This window comes from Myodes glareolus, chromosome 6 (genome assembly GCF_982192425.1).
Source record: "Myodes glareolus chromosome 6, mMyoGla1.1, whole genome shotgun sequence".
In the NCBI taxonomy this organism is placed as follows: Eukaryota; Metazoa; Chordata; class Mammalia; order Rodentia; family Cricetidae; genus Myodes; species Myodes glareolus.
In genome coordinates, this window is record NC_142031.1 from 52,608,782 (window position 1) to 52,630,956 (window position 22,175).

At 46.4% G+C, this 22,175-nt stretch overlaps 1 protein-coding gene across 1 annotated transcript; it reads right to left on the reverse strand.

Annotated features, from left to right (window-relative positions):
• Window positions 1-960: 960 nt before the first annotated feature.
• Window positions 961-11,072, reverse strand: Rnaseh1 (ribonuclease H1). The gene is made up of 8 exons (XM_048439823.3): window positions 10,881-11,072; window positions 8,648-8,763; window positions 7,720-7,890; window positions 5,507-5,606; window positions 3,998-4,052; window positions 3,602-3,686; window positions 3,097-3,221; window positions 961-1,657 (listed from the first exon to the last, which is right to left on the reverse strand). The coding sequence occupies exons 1-8, from the start codon at window positions 11,006-11,008 to the stop codon at window positions 1,571-1,573; spliced, it is 867 nt and encodes a 288-aa protein (XP_048295780.3). The 5' UTR covers window positions 11,009-11,072; the 3' UTR covers window positions 961-1,570.
• Between the last annotated feature and the right edge of the window lie 11,103 nt (window positions 11,073-22,175).

Consider the following 22,175-nt stretch of genomic DNA (forward strand, 5'->3'; position numbering starts at 1 on the left):
TGAACTGGGCATGGTGGTGGACGTCCATAATTTTAACTCTTAGGAGGCCGAGGGAAGATTGTAAATCCAACGCTGGGACCCTGCTTTAAAAAGAATGGGCCATGTCTGGTGGTAAAAGCCTGTAATTCTAATTCATCTGGAGACTGAGGCAGGAGGATAACAGCTTCAAAGACTGCATAGGCTACTAAGAGTTCAAGATTTAGTAAGACTCTCCCAACCAATTTAGTAAGACTCTCCCACAAAATGTCAGAGGAGAGAGCTGGGACCTAGGTCTGTCGGTAAAGTGCTTGTAAAACAAGCAGGAGAATCCCAGTTTGGATTCCCAGACCCACATAGAAAGTCAGACACAGGCTGAAGAAATGGCTCAGTCAATAAAAGTGCTTACCACACAAATGCGAGAACCTGAGTTCACATTAAACACCTCGGCAAAAGTTGGGCATGGCTGCATGTGCCTATAAGCGGTGCTGGGGTCTGAACTCAGGTCAGGTCCTCAAGCTTATGAAACAGTTACCCATTTCCCCACCTCCATGCAGGACGGTGAGCTGGCCTTACTACACAGATCCCTCACCAAGCCAGCAGAGATGGATACCAATCACCCCAACCTCACTCAGGCCAACCGCCCTGCCCTCCCTGATAAACATTTCTGCTTCTTGAGTTCTTTCGGAGACCTGCTGTGACATCAAAACACCGCATCTTCATGAGATGACTCCACTTGCCTTGGGCTCCGGCAGACGGCCCAGCGTCCCAGTCTAAGGAACTCAGAGTCAGCACAGGTGACAGCACTGTCTCGGTGTCCCCGTCATTCCTGTCTTCTCTAGAGCAAGGCTGCACAACGTTTCATTTCTTAAGGGCCATGAGGGTTTGCCTAAGAACAATCTGATCACCCTGTTTCTCTAGACTGATTTTCTCAATTTCTAGTTTTAGATAGTACCTTTAACAGTAACTTTATAAACTACATGATTTTGTATAATTCCTGTATATTTTTATTATAAAAATAAATAAGGATAACTTTAAACATGTTTTAAATTTATACAGTATTTCTAGGAAAAATAGTCAAAGAAATCTAATAGCAATATCTTTATGCATCATGATTTTTAAAGTTCTCAGCTGTCCCTCAAGGTGGTCCAGGAGTCAAGGTCACCTGGGCGCAGGCTCTGCCTGGCCTCAGACCAGCCTTGGCTCCCACATGGCCATGTCATCTCTGATGCACACAGAGACACAGGGCGCCTGCCAAGGGCAGGAGGCTTGTACCTGTGCACACTGGAAGGAAAATAAACATTCTGAAATCTTTAGACCACACCTACTGACCAGTGTCTCACTGATTCCTACTGAAACCAAGCTGGAGCATCTTCGGTCAGACTGCAACAAATCAAACAAGAATATCAGACCCACAAGCACAAAGGCTGAAATTTCCCCAAAGTGTGAGCGCAGCCTCCCCTTTCCGTTAATGACGCACGTCTCATCAAGCTGTGCACAGGCCAAGGTTGAGTCTTCCAGCTGTGGCCTCACTGCACATCAGGGTGAATGCACAGTCACTGCCTCGGGTCCGAGCACGCAGCAACCACTTTGCTCAGTTTTCAGACTGCTTCGCGCCTTCCCTTGCCAGCCTGTCAGCTTCTTCGTTGCCCACAAATCCTGAGTGACCAGGAATGTGCATCTGTTAAAATAAAAATCCCCTTTAATCTTTCCTGATGTTTACACGTGCCACACAAAGTTCATGTTCACAGTCCCGCCTCCCCTCCTCGGAATGGGGTAAAAGACACTAGGGCTGGAGCCATGGCTCAGCAAGTAGAGTATTCGTCCGGGGCGCAGTCCTCATGTCACATAAAGTGGGTGAGAGGTGGCATGAGCCTGCAATCAACACCAGCAGGATCAGAGACTCAATCAAGACCACCCTGGCTACACAGTTCATTAGAGACCACCCTGGGCTACAACTGCCTGCCTCCACCCAACCACAATACTCAAGATGATAAAAATATATAGACTATTTTGTTAAGAAGTTCACTGGGGTCCCCAAGACAGTACAGGCTGTTGCACTGTTCTTGGGGGGCCACCAGAACTAGATGCTAAGACCCTACTGCTGAAGGCAACACACTCCTTGGCTGCAGGACACACAGAAATCAACATGAAACTGATCTGAAAGCTTCCTCCCTGCTGTCTAGCTTTCCTAGCTTGGGAAGGCACTGTGTAGGTTGCTGGGGAAGAAACATGAAACATGACGTAACACCAACCCGACAGGTAAGAAGTACCCACTAGAGTAACAGTGACAAATCTGATTTGAGGTGACCATCTGCCTTCTGAATGGAGTTCCAGCCCACCCCACAGGAGGAACTCACACCTGGTGCTGCAAACCTGTGAAAGTCGTGTGCTGGGCTGTCACAGGCCCGGGTGGGAGAGCTACTACTGCCTCGCTAAATGCCTGTGGTTTGCTCATAGATTAGTGCTGCCGGCTTAATCTTTTTTTCTTTTTCCTGCAGTGGGTGGCGATTATTGCAGATCCATAACTGGCCTGAGATAAGTGACTGTTGAGTGCTCAGCCATAAGTGGGACATCGATGTCACCTGCTCCAGGGCTCAGGCAGGATACATCATGGGAGAAGAGGGAAGAATATGACAGCCAAAGAAAGGAGTGGAATTGAGACATGGCTACCGCCCTCATGAACTCATCAGAGCTGTGGTTAGCAGCACGGAGTCTGCCCAGAACTGGACCTGTCAACACTGTCCTGATGTGGGAGGGGTGCGTGAGGACCCCCTACTCCCTGGGCTTCTACAGGCAGTTAGTGCTTTATGAGGGAGGATAGACTTCCTTCAGGGCTGTAGACACTAAGGTGCCCATGCTTCTGTACCCCTGTAAACAACCAATTAAACATACGCATCACAGGAAACACAGAAAACCATGAGAGGAGGAGAGGAGGAGTGGGGTGGGTGCACCCCAAACACCATATACACGGACGATGCTGTCACAATGAAACCCATTCTGTGTCTAACACAGCTAACACACTGACTTGATGGAAGCTGCTGCTTTAACCTGGCCACAAACACCTTCCCAACCCCACCTCTCAGCTCATTCAGATCCTGCGATGCGCAGTGGACTCACCCACTTGATGTCCATGCCCTGGCTGAGCTTGTCCAGCTCCATGAAGTCCTCCTTGTTGATCACGTCCTTCCCCGTGCTCGTCCTCCAGCCGTTCTTCTTCCAGCCCTGGACCCAGCTGGTTATCCCTAGGGAACACGCGCATCCATCAGGAGGGCCTGGCCTCTCCTGGCCCCTCGTCTCTCATCCCGAGTCAGAGCCTGGACGGTTCCCTTCCTTGGATGTTCTCCCTTGCTCCTTCAAGCACAGACCCAAGGCCCCGCCTTTCCTCTCCCTGATCTAATCAGAGGAACAAGGGGCTTCCTCACGGAAGAGCCAGCATGCTGTGAACCATAGTTACTAACTTCCCGACCTCAGGTGTTATGAGCCAAGGAACCCCGCCCCCTAAGACAGCAGACCCAGATTCCTATTCCTTTGAACCTGAAAAGCCCAGCATCACCCGGGATTATGACACTACCTCTTACTAGAAAGAAAGGCCTGTTTTCCTTCTCAGTATGGGAAGGCTTACCGTTGATGGTGAACATGCTGTCTGTGTAAAGAACAAGCTTGCTGATGTTCTGAGCCCTGGCTTGCATGATGGCTTTGCAGGCTGCCTTGAGAAAGCAAGTCCATGGTCATGCTATGTGGAAAATGCTCGACTCTCTGCATTACCCACAGCCCGAAGCACTGCTCTGTCTGTACCACCACGCTGTCTTCTCTATGTGAAGAGGCTACACTTACAATGTCCCCATGGAACTGACGGGAAATGATCCTAGAGCTTTTCTAGAGACTTTGAAAACTGATGTTAGCCTAAGCGTTTCTTGTAGACTTTCAATACCTTCTATCCGGGACAATAAAGAAGGGGAACAAGACTGATCTTGTGTCACATGGAGGAAAGGCAGACACACAATTATCTGGAACTTACATGGATCTCGGCTCTCTGGTTTGTCTGTCGCCCAGGAAGTCTGACACCTACATTTCTGTTTCAAAACAGCACAGAAAAGAAAAACGAAAATTACAACGCTAACTCCTAAAGCGATTCTTCTCAATGGAGAATAAAAAACTAGCATTCACTTTCAACTGAAACAGAAAACCTACACACGAGCAACAGCCTCGAAAAACAGCTCAGTGCCAAGCACCCATAAGACCCTGGTCCAAGGACTGGGCAGTGGTGGTGCATGCCTTTAATCCCAGCACTAGGGAGGCAGAGGCAGGTGGATCTCTGTGAGTTCAAGGTCAGCCTGGTCCACAAGAGCTAGTTCCAGGACAGGCACCAAAGCTACAGAGAAACCTTGTCTTGAAAAATTAAAAAAAAAAAAAAAAAAAAAAAAAGGCCCTGGTCCAAATATCAACCTCTGCAAACAACACAAACCTAGAAAACCATACACCTGTAATCCCAGCACTCTGGAGGCAGAGGCAGGAGAATCTCTGGTCTACACAGAGAGCTCCAGGACAACCAGGTTGCAGAGAGACCCTGTCTCAACATACAAAAAGATATAAAAAGTTCATTATGCTATGTTGGGCATGGTAGTGCACACTTTGACAGGATTTCTTGAAAGGCCTGGACTACCACTGCCCAGGTGTATACTTTAATCCCAGCACTTGAGTGGCTGAGGCAAGAGAATCTCCATGAGTTACAAGTCAGCCAGAGCTACACAGTGAGAACAAAAAACAAAACAAAAACCCTTATTACATGAGTTAATTAATATGTTGAATACAGGTAAATATTTAAAATAGAAAAATTAAAATACTTTTTAAATTAATGAACAAACTATGTCTGACAGCAGCTCCCGATGAACCTCAAACCTGGTAAGAGAACCTCGGGGGTGGCTGACAGCCGCCACTCCGTATCCCTCACCGCAGGGACTGGGTATATGTGAATGGTCCAGTTCACGCCTTTGGCTGTGCTTTCTGAGTGTCTCTAGGTTAAGCATCTTCAAAAGTCTAAAAAAGTCACCAGGTGTGGTGGTACACGCATTTAATCCCAGCACTTGCGAAAGAGAGAGAGCGAGAGAGGCAGGAGGATCTCTATGAGTGCCAGGCCAGCCTCATAGTGAGTTCTAGGTCAGCCAAGGCTACATAAGGAAACCCTGTCTCAGAAAAATAAGTCAGTGACAGGATGGGTTCTGAGCTGACACCCTGTCCTTCATCACTGTTGGCTGGCTCCTCTACACACACACACACACACACACACACACAGACACACACACACGTTATGACATGTACAAACTAGGCACAGGGAAACAACACCAAGTCTCGGCATTTGGCACTGTCAAGAACCAAGCAGTCTAGCCCTGATATAAATCAAAGTTGCTCTTCTTCTATCCCCACCAATGCTCTTTACGGGGCAGGTTTCACCAAGAACGCACCAATAAGCAAATCCTGACAAGACTTAGTAAAAATGTGGTGTTCACACTCAGCTGTGCTTACTTACAAGGGGTGGCCTGGCCCCCAGTAAACGCCAATTCCTGCTCTCGCTCGATTCCGCCCGTTACTGGAACAGCAGCCATCCGTGTAGACAACAACAGACTCTCCTGTGAGAGGGAAGAGGGGACACTGCACCAACCTGCTGAACACTGACCACCGCTTTATTTTTCTGTCCAGGATGACATGGATCCCCCATGGGGTGTGGCCACTTTTTGCTTGTCCCACATGCCAGGCGAGTTAAAGACAGAACTTCCCACTGAGACCTGCTTTCCTCAAACTAACAGGTCCCTCGTGGCTCAGTCACTTTCACTCTCAAGCTGTCCTTCCAGAAAAAGAAATGCTTGGCGGGATGCTGGCCCCATCTTAGCATGTTTGCTACTATCTATAAAGTAGTTCTCATCTCTGCTTCCTCCTTTCAAACATGGCTTGCTCAAGTGGGAAGGGCAGACCTAGGGCCACTGTCAGGCCTGAGATTGGTCAGCAACACCCTCAGCAGAGTATAGGGAGAAACTGAGTGGGAGAGGGGACATCAGAGACCACCTGCACAGGAGGCGCTGTCCAGAGGACAGCGGCCCGAGCACAGCAGGCTCAGGGGAAGATGCGGACCAGTGGCCCTCAAAGAGCAGAGGCTGGAACTTGGTTTCTACCCACACAACTAAACCCTCCTTGAAGCCACTAAAGACAGTGCCAAGTGACAGCTGGCAAGCTGGAAATGGCTCATTCCTTAGGTTCCTGCCAATAAGTGACCGAGCTGGGGTTTCTATTAATCTGATGAAACATCACAATCAACATCCATCACCGAAGGAAGTCAGGACAGGAACTTAGCAGGGCAGGAACCCGAAAGCAGGAGCTGATGCAGAGACCATGTTTGCTCCCCATGGCTTGCTCAGCTTGCTTTCTTATAGGACCCAGGACCATCAGCCCAGGGATGGCACCACCTTCTGCGGGCTGGGCCCTTCTCTACCAATCACTAATCTAAAAAAATGCCTAGAGCCTGATCTTATGGAAGCATTTTCTCAACTGAGGTCCCGTCCTCTCAGACGACTCTAGTTGGCATCAAGCTGCACACCTGCGCAGCCCAATGAGCAGTGAAGGGACCTGCTCATCTCAGAAAACCGCCAAGCCATCTACTCTCCCAGCTCCAGTGACTCCTGGCGCCGTCCCTGGAGGGAGAGCACAGATGGCTCCATCTTGGCAAAAACTCAGGACACACCAAATGCTGATTCATCTTTAAATGCTGTCTCTCCCTGTTCCCAAGGCATGCAAGACAAAAGGAAATTTACATACTATGGTTACTAAGGACACACAGCTGCCCTTGGAGATAAACACAGACAGAGCCCACGATCTCTTTTCCGCGGGACCCAGTGAGGTCTGAGGGTTGGACAAACGGCTTCAGGCTGGCACTGCTTAGCTCTAGCAGGCAGCTCTGGCGGGGCCCTCCTCCTTCCTCTGCCTCAGCAGCCTGTGGCTATGTGAGGGCTCCCCAAGAATTCCCAAAAGATTAATGACTTTTGCACTATTTGATTACCTATAAAACAGTGGCCTCATTGCCAGGACTGCCTGCAAAGGACCCAGATGGCTGGGAGGCTAAAGAAAGAGGATAGCAAGTTGAGGGCTAGCCTGGGCTTCAAAGAGGGGAGTTCAATGTCACGTTGGGTAACTCAGTGGGACCACACTGCAAAATAAAAGGTAAAAAGGTTGGACCGCATTGATATGAGCCCTGGCCTGTCAAGGAAGAAACAAAAAGACTTTTTGTTAATGCCCTCTCTCCAAAATAAAAGACCTCAGAAATTTCTAGAGAATATTTACAGAAGAAAAAACAATAGGACTAAAAGTCAGCTTAAATTTTACACTGGCTGCCTGTAACCCCAGCACTGGGAAGCTGGGGCAGAAAGATCTCTAAGCCTGAGACTTCAAGGGCTAAACACTGAGACCCTGTTTCAATAAAAACCAGCCAACAACAATAAAACAAAAAGCTTAAATTCCTCTCACTTAGAAAGGAAAAGATTTCATGCTGACTTTTCTTTTTTTTTAATTGTATTAAAAATTTTGAACCCGCCAGGCAGTGGTGGCACACGCCTTTAATCCCAGCACTCAGGAGGCAGAAGCAGGCAGATCTCTGTGAGTGAGGCCAGCCTGGTCTACAATTCCAGGAAGGCTCCAAAGCTACAGAGAAACCCTCTCGAGAAACAAAAACAAAAAATTGAGAGAAAGACATACCCATGTAAGAAAACGTGTCCTTGCTCACGGGAGGAGCCGGTTCCATGTGTTCTGAGCTCTGTTTGGTGTGCTTTGCCCCTGGCTCGGGCAGTTCTTCCCCTTCACCCAGAGGCTCCCGAGGCCGCTTGCTGGTCTTCACCTCTGAGTCCTGCACATGTGCAGTTTCCTGCCCTGAAAGAGATTCTGATCATGACCCAAAACCAGAGAGTACATGAACCAGACTGGGGCACTCTGGATGTAGCCCTGCCGACAGGGAACAATTGAGAACAAACCATCCCAGACTCTGGCCCTGTAGGGGCTCCAGAAAGTCCAAGGCTCCCTCTGAAAATAGACAGTAATAAAGGGATGAATAAATAAAAAGGTCTCGAAACTTCCCAAGGGCTTCAGACATAGTTTTCTTTTTCGCATGTTTAAATTAGAGTTAGCTCACTCACCTGAGTCATGTGTGTGCTCTAAATCTGACGTCCCCTATAGTAGGCCTTCAGTTTCCAATCCGAGGCACCATACACACCTGGCTGAACCACACTATTCTTTGTAAAAGATTTATTTCAATTGTGTGTGTGTTCGAGTGTCCATCCCTCCTGAGCTACGGAAGGTTGTGAGTCACCCGACATGGGCACTAAGAATCAAACTCTGGTCCTCTGAGTCAGCTCTCTAGTTGACTTTTTTTTTGAGACAAAATTTCTGGTAGCCCTGGCTATCTTAGATCAGGCTGGTCTCATACTGGGAAATCTTCCTGCCTCTGCCTCCCAAGTGCCCAGATTAAAGCCATGCACCATCATTACCCATCTTAAACCACTATTCTTAACTCTAATCTGTACAGGGGGAAAACAGATAATCATTTCATCTCCTCTACGGAAGCAGATGCAGTGATGTTGGGAATCAAGGGGCTGTTCATAGGTTAAAATACCACACTAATGTTACATACCCTTTGCGCCCTCTGGGCTTGAAGAGTTCCTGACAAAGGCCCAAGCTTCATCTTCTGTGGCAAATTTCTTAAACCTGGCAGCAGGAAACCGGTCCACCTGCGCTCTGCATTCACTCCTGGAAGAGTGTATACATCAGCACAAGCCTGCTTCCCTCTTCAGTTTACAGCTCCTTTTTTTTTTTTAACTTAATTTTATTTATTTATTTTTCGTTTTTCAAGACAAGGTTTCTTGTAGCTTTGAAAGCTGTCCTGGAGCTGGGCGGTGGTAACCCACGCCTTTAATCCCAGCACTCAGGAGGCAGAGGCAGGCGGATCTCTGTGAGTTTGAGGCCAGTCTGGTCTACAAGAGCTAGTTCCAGGAGCGGCTCCAAAGTCACAGAAAAACCCTGTCTCGAAAAACCAAAAAAAAAAAAAAAAGAAAGAAACCTGTCCAGGAACTCACTCTGTAGACCAGTCTGGCTTCTAACTCACAGAGATCCGCCTGCCTCTGCCTCCCGAGTGCTGGGATTAAAGGCGTGCACCACCGCCAGCCGGCCAGTGTCAAGTTTTACAGAAGTTTTATATTCACATAAAACAGAAGCAGGAAAAAAAAAACAGGAACAGAAAGTCAAGAGTTCTGTAAGCCTCTGCCTCCAGAAGTTCCTAGCCCATTGCTTCCACTGGGGCTCACTGATGATGTTGTGAAGTCTACAGGTTTAGTGGATACGCAATGATGGTGACATGGGTCCACGCTACCACACCATTCTGAACAACCTCACGCCTGAGAAATCCCCGCCTGGAGCCTGGAGGTGGGGATGCAGGCCTATAATCCCACACTCCAGGGGTGAGGCAGGAGGATCACCAAATTCAACATCACCCTAATCTATATACAGGTCTAGGCCAGCCAGTGCAGTTTAGAAACCCTGTCTCAAAAATCGCAACCAAAACCACCTTGGTTTGGGAGTACATGCCCATCATCCCAGCATTTGGGAAGTGGAGACAAAAGATCAGATGTTCAGGGTCATCTTTGATTTATATCCAGCTCAAGGCCAGTTTGTCTCCAAACAAAACCTGTTTGTTCTCACATTCATTCCTCCCTCAGTTCTGACCCCTAAAAACACAGACTTGTGTAGCAATCTTTGTATTTGTTCCAGGATGCCATGGAGTTGGAAACACGCACTGTAGACCATTTCAACCTGTCTCTTCTCTTAGCATGATATAGTTACTGTTCCTCCACACTGTTTCATCTTTAATAACTCTTTTTCGGTCTGCATAATATACCTCACAATTTGGCTCCCTTTTGGTGTTAAGGCTGTCCAGTCCATTCTGCTAAATGCCATCCAGGAGATACATTAATACCATAGGGTCTTCCACAACTTCACTTACTTTACTTTAGTAAATTTTGTTAATCTTTAAGAATCAACCAAGTCAGGCAGTGGTGGCACTCCCCTTTAATCTCAGAGCTCCGGAGGCTGAGGCAGACAGAGTTCACGTTCCTGGTCTACAGAGTTAGTTCCAGGACAACCAAGGCTACAAAAAGAAACCATGTCTCAAAAAAACCAAAAACCAAACCAGAACAAATAAACAAACCAATCACAGAAAAGGGGCTCTCTTCGGAGACATTTCTTCCTCAGTACTGTCGCCACTGAGCCCAGGGAAATACACAGGTGCACAGGGACAACAAACCTTGACATCAGAAGTTTACTGTCATATAGGCCCAAACCTGGGTTCAAGCCCTGATTCGGCCACATACCCGACCCATGACACTGAAAACATCATCTGCCTTCAAGGGCTGCTACAAGGATCCAAAGGCAAAGACTAGCTTCTAGCTTGAGCCTCTCCCTCCCGCCCCTCCTCTCCTCTCTGTGAGATTTCCTTCCATTGACCATGCTGACCTTTAATTTGATGCTCCTGCCTCAGACTCACCAGTACAGAGATTACAAACAACTGGCACCACCCGATTACCCTGTTTAAAAACAGGAGGGTCTGAGGATGAAGCTCAGCTGCTTGTCTATCTGCAACCCCTGAATATAGGGAGTGAAGGCAGAAAGACAGTAAGTTCAAGTTGGTACAGGGGTCCTGTCTCACAAACAAAACACCCACAAGAACGATTAGCACACGGGAACCCTTGCGTAAATTCTGGTCTGCACTGATTATGCATTCTCTTAAGCAGTCTTTGCCTGAAACACGGGAGGACTCGACAAGTCGTTTGCTGTTTAGAATAAAGAAAGGGCTCCGCCCGGCTTCGTCTCACCAGCTCAGGAAGACGCCGGTCTTGCGGCCTCTCCTCACCGCATAGAACATCCCGAGCCCGCAAATGCCTCGCCTCACGTGCACGACGGTCAGTGTCACGGTGTGGGACAACGGCAGCAGCAAGCTCATCACTCACGCTGGCGAGCGGACCTACATGCCGATCCACTAGCCTCTCGCCAGCAGCCGGAGACACTTCCGGCGCTGGGAGATGATGTAAATGGGCGTTTGGGGGTGGGGCCTGTCGCTGGGAGGGGCGGGGCCTAGGATTGTTAGCTTTGTGCGGAGGTGGTGAATAGGTAGTCATGGAGGCAGCAGTGCCTCCGCGGAGGGAGAGAGGAAAGAAGGAATAGAAGGATGATGTGATGGGTGGGTGGATGTGAAGGCAGTGAGAAGCTCTGCAAAGTTACACCCGTTATCGTATGCCCACCTCTGCAGGTCATGGGTCCCCTCACCTCTTAAACACCTCTGCACTGCAGGTCATACTTCCCCTGGCCTGTTCCAGCAGACTCTGGGCCAGGGCGATGGCCATAGAAAAATGAATAAACACACAATATCATTTTGGCCATATAACTAAGGGAATGAAGCCCAGTCACTGTTGAAAAATGGGACTTCCTTTTATGATCCGAAAGCAAATAAAATTTAAAAATATTCCCCTTGAGGGGCTTGCAAGATGTCTTTGAACGTAAAGGTACTTGCCACCAAACTTGACAACTCTAGCTCCATACTCAGGGCCCACAGGGTCGCAGGGGAGAACTGACTCACAGGCAAGTTGTCCTCTGACCTCCACACATGTGCACAATTTTCTGGGTATGTGGGGGAGCGGGAGGGAAGTGACAGAAAGGGGAGGAAGTGGAAATTTTGATTGGTATTATTTATAAAGTAATAAAAAAGAAATTAAAAAAATGCTTGCCTTAAGCAGATTGCTGCTGGTTCAAGGCCAGCCTAGCTTACAGAATGAGTTCCAGGACAGTCAAGGCTACACAGAGAAACCCTATCTTGAAAAAAAAAAAAAGTCAGGCAGTGGTAGTACATGTTTTTAATCCCAGCCTTTGGGAGTCAGAGGCAGGTGGATTTTACTGAGTTTAAGGCCTGCCTGGTCTACAAAGCAAGTTTCAGGACAGCCAGGACTTTTGCACAGAGAGAGCCTGCCAAAAAAAACAAAACAAAAAACAAAAACAAACAAACAACAACAAAAAAAAAACAGTGGTGCAGAGACAGGATTGCCAAGACTTGTTGTTTAGCCAAGAAAACTTGAGCCCTGTAGACCCTGTGCACCATTTTGACTGACTTAGATCGGTTTTTTTGGTGGGGTTGGCAATTGGAGGGGCTGGTGGTTTTGTTTTGTTTGTTTTGTTTTGTTTTGTTTTTTCGAGAAAGGGTTTCTCTGTGTTGCTTTGGAAACTGTTCTGGAACTTGCTTTATAGACCAGACTGGCCTCAAACCCACAGAGATCAACTTGTCTCTATTTCCCAAGTACTGGGGTTAAAGGTGTGCACCACCACTGCCCGGATGGCTTACATGAGTTTTTACAGTGAGGCTACCATTTACTTATTAACCTATGCTATATCCCAGATCCTGTGCAAGCTGGCAATCATAAACCTCAGCCTTGGCTCTTGGAGCAAAGGCCTCAAGGAGCGGTGCAGGACCTCTAAAAACTCTAGGCATGGGAATTCCAAGCCACACTCTAGACCATAACACAGGGTGTCCAGTGCAGACCAATAGTCAGAGACTGCAAGGCTCCTCTGTTGGAGAGGACACTGAGGTGACAGGGGGATTGTGGCTCCCCAAAGTAGCTTTGGCCAGAGGGTTGATGGCATCTTTGCCACTTTAAGATGCAAATCTGAGTAGGTCATGGTGTTACATTAGTCTAGATCAGCGGTTCTCAACCTGTGTGTCTCGACCTCCTTGGGGGCTATCATATATATTAAAAGGTTACAGCATTAGGAAGGTTGAGAACCACTGGTCCAAATGGATGGTGCCTGGGAGTGGCTCTCTGGAGGTTGGCTCAGGGCAATCCCTCTCCCCTACAGCCATTTTCATGCCACGGGACTGTAGGAGGAGGCCGCTTGTTAGTTCCCAGCTGCCCAGACCCGAAATAATCACACAGAAACTATATTATTTAAAACACTGCTTGGTCAATCACTTAAGCATATTGCTAGCTAGCTCTTACATCAAGAATTAACTCATTTCCATTATTTTATATTTTACTACAAGGTTCATGGCCTACCAGCAAGGTTCCAGCTAGCAGTTTGTGTTTTTCCCCTCTGGTGGCTCCATGGAACTCCCTGACTTTGCCTACTCTATATATAGCTCTTCCAGTCTGGCTATATTTTGTTAAGCCATTGGCCAAAAGCAGCTTCTTTACTGAACAATAAAGGCAGCACATATACAGAAGGACTTCCCATACCACAGGACTGGATGGTCTCCTTCTAAGACTCAACCCCAACAAAGAGATCCAGTCACTGCCATAAAAATTAATCCCAGACAAAACTAGAGGTGGACACAATCTTCCCTGTGCACTAACTTTGCAGCTTCACCCTCCTAATGCTCCCTCCATCGCCTGCCTCCCTACCTCTCACCCTCACCCTGGCACATACAAAAACCAGGCGTGCTATCTGTAAAGAATTTTAAAGCAATATAAGAACATAATTAAAATTCAAGGGAAAGCCAGGCGTGAAACTTGAGGAAAAGCTGGGTGTCGAGGTGTATGCCTTTCATGCCAGCTCTTGGCAGGCAAAAGTATCAGGTTTCTGTGAGCTTATAGGTACAACTCCCCGGATAGGCTCTCCTTGGTCTAGTCAAAGAAGCTACCGCAGTGACTGTAAATTTCGACCTAAATGCAGCCCATCTTCCTCCTTTACATGGTTATATTATATCTGTAACCAGCGTTTTAGGGCAAAAGCCTGGCTTCAACAACCCCAAGAAGCTATGTCCTGTCACTGGTCCCAGAATACCAACTGAAAAAATTAGTGCCTGGGGCTGGAGAGATGATTCAGCTGTGGAGATCATATAATGCTTTTCCTGGATTCTGTTCCCAGGGCCCTATAACTCCAGCTCTGGGGCATCCAGGACAGATACCCTCTTCTGGCCTCCTCAGATGCCTGTGTGCCTTTTCTCTCTCTCTCTCTCTCTCTCTCTCTCTCTCTCTCTCTCTCTCTCTCTCTCTTTCTCTCTCTTTCTCTCTTTCTCTCTCTCTCTCCCTCCCTTCTACACTCGCTCCCTCCCTTCCCCCACCCCTTTGTCTCTCACACACACCCACACTCCAAAGTAAACAAAAACCCCCATACCTCTAAACATGAATACTGACAGAAAGCAGAAGGGAGATTTAATGAATGTGGTTCAAATAAGGAAGAACAGATAGAAAGGGGTTCGAATGATCCCAAAGTATGTCTTCAGGGTACCACCACAAGCTTTAGCCAGTGAGGAACAAGATGGAGTAAGTTAGGCCAGCACCCAGTGCCTTTTTGCAGTGTGTGTGTGTGTGTGTGTGTGTGTGTGTGTGTGTGTGTGTGTGCTGCAATAACACAATGGGCATTCAAATCCTTCGGTGCTCACTCCCCCCAGAGTCCACTATGTAGACCTAGTCACCTTACCTTCTCAGACTATCTCCATGAACGCCCCATTGTAGAGGAAGGATACACACACTGCTCTGTTAATGACAATTTAATTTCAGTGTTCCCAGTACTTTTGTTACTTAACCTATTAAGTGCCATATCCTAAGGATAAGCTGTGAACAGGGCCTTACTTCTTAGGGCTCAAGACTCCTTCCAGTGGGACCTGGCAAGTGACTTATCCTGACTGACTTCAGTTTTGTCACTGGAGCGATGAGGATCCCATACCGTGCATCACTGGGACTGCGACAGAACCATTTATGCCAACCTCTGGAGAAGAGCATGGTAGACACGTAGGCTCATCTCTCACCTAGTCTCCTCTGCTCTCCTGTCCCTGAGCTCCGAAGTTCATCAACATTAACTTCAATTCCCAGCACCACGTTTTGACAGCTCTGTAAATCTAGTAAGTTGCTCATGATTCTCATGTGGGAAGTGGAGTAAATGATGCTGGCAGTGACCAAATACTGACTAAGATATTGTGTGCAATGCCCCTCATGCCATCGTCTGATGTCTGGGTACCACATATCTCCTCATCTTACACTCCACAAAAATTCACACTGAGAATGTGTTCTTTTTGGTGGAACATATTAGAGATCAGCAGATTCTCAGTAGATGAGACAAAAGTAAAGAGTGATTCCCTCCACCCACCCGATGGCTCTGGGGTCTGGCGCTCGTGAACTGTTGTGGAGAACGAGTGACCCTGAAGCGGTGCAGAACAGGCCGGGAACCTCCTTCTCACTGAGCACCACGTGGTTTCCGTCTTCATTCCAAGCTGATAAGATCATGATGACAGCCCTGACAGCCCTGAGTGGAGGGAGAGAAGGGACCTTCGGTGAAACTCAGTCCATTAACTTTTGATCAAAGACGGGCACATAAATCCATCTCCTGTGCGAGGCTTCATCACCACCTCTCGAAAGTTCGCTATGACATGAGGCCCTGGAGGGGAAGGGATGACTTTGAAGCTCCTCTGGGAGATGACACACAGCCAACAGAGGAGATTTTAAAAGGTTTTGTTATGTTTAGAGTGTGTATGTGTGTGTGTGTGTGTGTGTGTGTGTATGTATGTGTGTGTTTGTGTATGTGTGTATGTGTGTTTGTGTGTGTAGGTGAGTGTGTGTGCATGCATGTGTATGTGTGTGTATATGTATGTGTGTGTATGTGTGGTGTGTGTATGTGTGTGTATGTGTGTATGTGTGTGCATGTGTGTGTATGCATGTGTGTATGAGTGTGTGTATGTGTGTGTGGTGAGTGTGTGTTTGTGTGTGTGTGTAGATGAGATGACAACTTGTGAAAGTCAGTTCTCTTCAACCACGTGAGTGTGAGGAATTGAACTCAGGTTCTCAGTTTGGAAGCAAGCACCTTTATCTGCTGAGCCATCTCACTGGCCACACAGGGGTATTTTTGATAGTATTTCACGCAATAAAGAGCAATTTTTAAAAATTGGAGACAGAGTTTCATGTGTCCCAATCTGGCTCAAATTTGGTAAGTAGCTGAAGATGACCTTGAACTCCTAATCTTTCTGGCTCTTCCTCTCCAGTGCTGGCATTAAATGTGAACTACCACCGTGTGTGTGTGTGTGTGTGTGTGTGTGTGTGTGTGTGTGTTTCTTGTGAAACCTAGAGCCTCATGCATGCCAAGCAAGTATCCCACCAACTGAACGTACTTCCCCAGTCCCTAAGAAGTAATTTGCTTTAATTACTTTAATGTGAGTGTATTTTGAATTTGTGACTGTCTAGCCTAGCAGTTCTCCTGTACAAGCTCATTGCTCAGAGTCTCTTGGCCCCTGGAGACACTAATGGGATCCCTTCTAGAAAGAATATTTTTTGTTTGGTTTTGTTTTTGTGTTTTGAGACAGAGTTTCTCTGTGTAACAGCTCTGGCTGTCCTGAAACTTGATTTGTAGACCAGGCTGGCTTTGAACTCACAGAGATCTGCCTGCTTTTGCTTCCCTAATGCTGGGATTAGAGACTTGTGTCACCACTGCTGAATGGAAAATCTTAGTTCCCTGTTAATGTGGATTCATTTCTACACCCAAGTGGCCCCTTTCTCCTTGGTGCAGCCCCCAGACCAGCACCATGGACAGCCACAGGAAGTTAGACATGTGAGGTACCTGGGCCTCCTGTAGTATAAATATTCCTCCAAATTGCAGACGTTAAAACCCCCACCTTCAGGGATGCTGGGTCCTTTGGGAAGGATGAGATCTTGAGGGCAGAGCCTTCACGCTGGGATTCATGTCCGCATAGAGCTCCCAGTGACCATGCTTGCCTCTTCCCCATGTGGAGATCAGGCTGAGGCCTTCTCAAAGTGGCTCGGTATTGTTTCAATCGGCGCCTTTCAGGCTGGTCTTGCCCTGGCAACTCCATTTTACAAACACTCGGCTCCATTTTAGTGCAGATGCAGAGGCAGATGGTTCTGCTCTTCCTGTGCGTGTTGGCACCGTCCATGCGACCTGGCTGACGGCTTACTAGTAGTAAAAGCATGGAGTAGACTGTGATCATATGAGCACAAACACCCACTGAAACTCCATAGAGCACCAGGGAGTGGTGGCACACACCTGTAATTCCAGCCCTTGAGAGGCAGAGGCAGGCAGATCTTCATGAGTTCAAGACCATTCTGGTCTATGGAGCTAGTTCCAGGACAGCCAGAGACACACAGAGAAACCCTATCTTGAAAAGCCAAACCAAACAAAAACAGCCAAACAAAACAAAACAAAACAACAACAACAACAAAACTACATCAGCAAAGTAGGACTCAAAAACAGTTGACCACTGGGAGGCTGGAGAGATGGCTCAGAGGTTAAGAGCACTGCCTGCTCTTCCAAAGGTCCTGAGTTCAATTCCCAGCAACCACATGGTGGCTCACAACCATCTGTAATGGGGCTGGTGTCCTCTTCTGGCCTGCAGACATACACACAGACAGAATATTGTATACTAAATAAATAAATAAATAAAATATTTGAAAAAAAAAAAAACACCTGCACCCCAAGAGGAAGGCACCGCACTCAATGACGATGGCTTGCCCAACCTGTCATCAAGCCACCACTGTATGCACTGAAGGATAAAGGTGCCCATCTGTCCTCAAGGCTCCAGATTAGCTTGGCTCCCACTGCTGATTTGATCTCTTTGAATTGCTATCTGTCATTGTGCTGATTGATTTTATGTGTCAACTTGACACAAGCTACAGTCATCATAGTAAGGATCCTCAGTTGAGAAAATGCCTCTGTGCAATCCAGCTGCAAGGCAATTTCACATTTAGTGGTCAATGGGGGAGGGCCCAGCCCATGGTGGGTGGTTTCATCTCTGGGTTGGTGGTCCTGGGTTCTATAAAAAAAAGCAGACTGAGCAAGCCATGGGGAGCAAGACAGTAAGCAGCACCCCTCCATGGCCTCTGCATCATCAGCTCCGGCCTCAGCTCCTACCCTTGATGTGAGATATTCTTCTGTATATGTGTTGCTTTTATTGGTTAATGAATAAAGCTGTTTCAATGACTTAGCAAAGTAAAGCCAGGTGGCAAATCCGAACAGAGAAGTAGAGAGTAGGCAGAGTCAGATACACTATGTAGCCGCCAAAGAAACAAGAGTTAACCACGAGCCTTGTGGCAAAATATAAAATAATAGAAATGGGTTAATTTACAATTTAGTTAGTTAATAAGAAGCCTGAGCTAATAGGCCAAAGAGTATGTAATTAATATTAAGCCTCCGAGTGGTTATTTCATAAGTGGCTTCAGGAACATGCGGACAGAGAAAACCCAGTTCAGGGGGACCAGTGGGATGGAGAATATTTTTGGCTCCATGCTCTGCTTGACTTTCTATTCTGACTTCCTTCAGTGATGAACAGCGATATGAAGTATAAGCCAAATTAACCCTTTCCTCTCCAACTTGCTTTTTGGTCACAGTGTTTCATTGCAGCATTAGAAACACTAGCTAAGACAGTCAATCATCCATCTGTGTGATCCAGTCTTTCACAGAATCACCTCCACAGTCCCATGGTCTTGTGCCTCACATCCATGGCTTCCACAGGGAGTGGAAATAAAGTAGTGGCTTGCCTCCTTGTGATATTTGCTCCAGGTGTATCTGAAGAAAGATCTCAGTGGTGAAGGACACTTGGTGTTCTTGCAGAGAACTGGGTTCGGTTCCCAGCAACCATATAATGACTCACAATGGCCTATAACTTTAGTTACAGGGGATCCAATGTTCTTTTCTGTCCAACATGGACACCAGTCTTCCACATGGTTTACATGCATGCAGCAGGCAAGACCACACAATACATTTAAAAAACTTTAAATCTGTATTTTTAAATTATATGAACATTAGGGCCAGGTGGTGGTGGTGCATGCCCTTAATCCCAGCACTCGGGAGGCAGAGGCAGGCAGATGTCTGTGAGTTCGAGGCCATCCTGGTATACAAAGCAAGTTCCAGGACAGCCAGAGACAAACATTGAAACCCTATATCAAACAAAAAAAAATGAACCTTAGGATGAGAAGGGGATATTATCAACCATTCTACACATAAATTGAATAATACACACTTTTTACATATAATGATATAGATAATGGATTGATATCTTAAAAACATAAACTACCAACTCTTAGCCAATATAAAATAGGCACTTTAATATATTTTATACTTTTTAAATTTTATTCACATGATTGTTTTACCTGCATGTGTGTCTGTGCACTTTGTGAGTGTCTGGTGCCTGGTGAGGCCAGAAGAATGCATTAGATCCCCTAGAACTGGAGTAACAGATCATTTGTGAGCCAAATGAGGGCTGGGTATCCAACCTTGGTTCTCTGGATGGTCAGCCAGTGCTCTTAACCTCTGAGGAATCTCTCTAGCACTAAAACTGATTATTTGAATACTTAGTTAGATGATTATTAAAAAAAATAAAACAAATCCAAAACAACTGAACTCCAGTGTGGGAGCACACATTTGTCGTCCCAGCATTTGGGAGGAGAAGGCGGTGGATCAGGTTTTCCAGGTCATCCTCAGCTATACAGTGATTTCTTGGCCACCTTGGGCTATATGAGATTCTGTCTCAAACAAATAGAAAACAAGCCTGGTGGTGGTGGCGCATGCCTTTAATCCCAGCACTCAGGAGTACAGGCAGGAGGTTGTCTGTGAGTTCGAGGCTAGCCTGGTCTACAGAGTGAGTTCCAGGACAGGCTCCAAAACTACACAGAGAAACCCCCACCCCAAAAGAAAAGAGAAACAAAAAATAAAATAAAATTGAGCTCATAATTTTAAAAACACCTTAGGGGACTAGAGAGATGGCTCAGAGGTTAAGAGCACTGGCTGCTCTTCCAACGTTCCTGAGTTCACTTCCCAGGCAGCACATGGTGGCTCACAGTCATCTGTAATGAGTTCTAGTCCCCTTTTCTAGCCTGCAGGCAGACATGTAGGCAGAACACCGTATACATAATAAATAGATTCTAAAAACAAAAACAACCTAAAAAACATCTTAGGAAAATAATCTTCAGGCCCTGCTAATTTCACAGGAGAATCCAACCAAATGTTTACTTAGAATTAATGCCCATGAAAATTAATGCTTTCCATAAATAGGAGACAAGGAACACTTTGTAATTCATTTTATGATGCTGGATTTAACCTGATACTGAAACCAAATTAGAAGGAAAGAAAGAAAGAAAGAAAGAAAAGGAAAGAAGGAAGGATAGGAAGAAGGAAGGAAGTTAAAAAAATTTATGTACATTTATAATCTAAAGGTATATATATATATATATATCTTGATTGAACAAGCTTCAAGATGACTTTTAATTTTTCTTCTTTCCTTCTTTTTTTCTTTTTCTTTTCTTTTCTTTCTTTTTGAGATAGGGTTTCTCTGTGTTACAGCCCTAGCTGTCCTGGAACTAGCTCTTGTAGACCATGCTGGCCTTGAATTGACAGAGATCTGCCTGCCTCTGCCTTTAAATCCAAGTGCTGGGATTAAAGGTGTGCACCACCAACATCGGGCGACTCTTACTTCTTCAAGAGTCCTGGAGGTCTTCATCTCACTCAATTCAAAGGGGTCCACCTGCCTCTACATCCTGAGTGCGTGATTAAAAGTGAGCACCACCAGCACCTGCCTGTAGCTTTAAAACTCTGAAAGATGAGAGTTTCAGACAGTCCCTGTTGTGACTTTAGAACCATTTTCTACAGTACCTGGCCCAAAGTAGATAACAATTTCCCCACTAACCTGACAGACAGTAAAACTCAAAAGACCGGACAGTCTGGTATAAAAGGTGACGTGTAACTGTTACCAAGTGACTAGATCGTAACTGCTCTTCATGTGCTAGGGGCCTCTCTTTCATAGATATTCCTAAAGCATGTGTCTCCTCCTTCCCTTTTCGCTCATCTTACTGTCATGTATCATTACAATTTGTCATTCTACATTTCCTCCCGTGTTTACATAGCATCCTCATCCGACTCTATTCTCTAAGATAAGATTCTGTCCTAAAGTAGGCATATTCAATTACATGTGAAGCAATTGTGCTTTTTATTTCCTGTGTAGGTAAAACAGGGACTCACTGGGCACATGAATGTAAAATGACAGCAGAAGTGGGCACTCCTTCAATAAATGCAATCGTCCACCTTCAGATCTTTCTATCAGACAATTGCTCCTGGCCTTTTCTTTTTTTTTCTAATTATGCGCTGACTAAAGGAAGTTGCTAAGCTATACCAAGTTCTCTCCCAGCATTATCTTTGTATTTTGTTTTTCGATTTTTTTTGTTTGTTTTTCTGAGACAAGGTTTCTCTGTGTAGCACCAGCTGTCTTGGAATTTGCTCTGTAGACCAGGTTGGCCTCGAACTCACAGAGATCTGCCTGCCTCTGCCTCTCCAGTGCTGGGACTAAGGTGTGCACCACCACTGCCCAGCTTGTAAACGAGTTTTTATTGCTGCTGTTTTTTTTTAAATATTTATTCATTTATTATGCATTCAATATCTGCCTACATGTGTGCCTGCAGGCCAGAGAGGGCACCAGATCTCTTTACAGATGGTTGTGAGCCACCATATGGTTGCTGGAAATTGAACTCAAGACCTTTGGAAGAGCAGGCAATGCTCTTAACCACTGAGCCATCTCTCCAGCCCCAGCTGCTGTTTTTTGAGACTAGATTTCTGCACAGCGCTGACTTCACCTCACAGCGCTCCTCTGCCTGTGTCCTGATGCATCACCGCACTCAGCATTCTCCATAGATGTCAAACTCAACAAGGCAGTTTCATATTTTTGAGGCTAGGGGTTCCTGGACATGTTCTAGAGTCTTCTGCTGCACCGAAGAATAGATGCTAAAAATAGGAATTTATAAACTGGTGATGGTGGCTCATGCCTTTAATCTTGAAAAGCTGTTTCGAGAAACCAAAAAATTAAAATAGATCGGAATTTATGATTAATATTCAAACGCTTCCTTATTGATTTGCTTCCCTATGGGAAGAACTGGAATAATGTCTGATTCCTTTTCTTTTCCTTTTTGTTTTTTTCTTTTTTCGAGACAGGGTTTCTCTATGTAGCCCTGGCTCTCCTGAAACTCACTCTGTAGACTAGGCTGGCCTCGAATTTAGGCCAGTCTCTGCCTCCTTAAAGGCGTGCACCACAATGCCAGGCTAGCCAGATTCCTATTAATCGCGTAAGCGGGGAAAAGAGGGCGAGCACGGGACTAATTAGACATTCTAAACGTCCCATCTTCGTGGCGAACGAC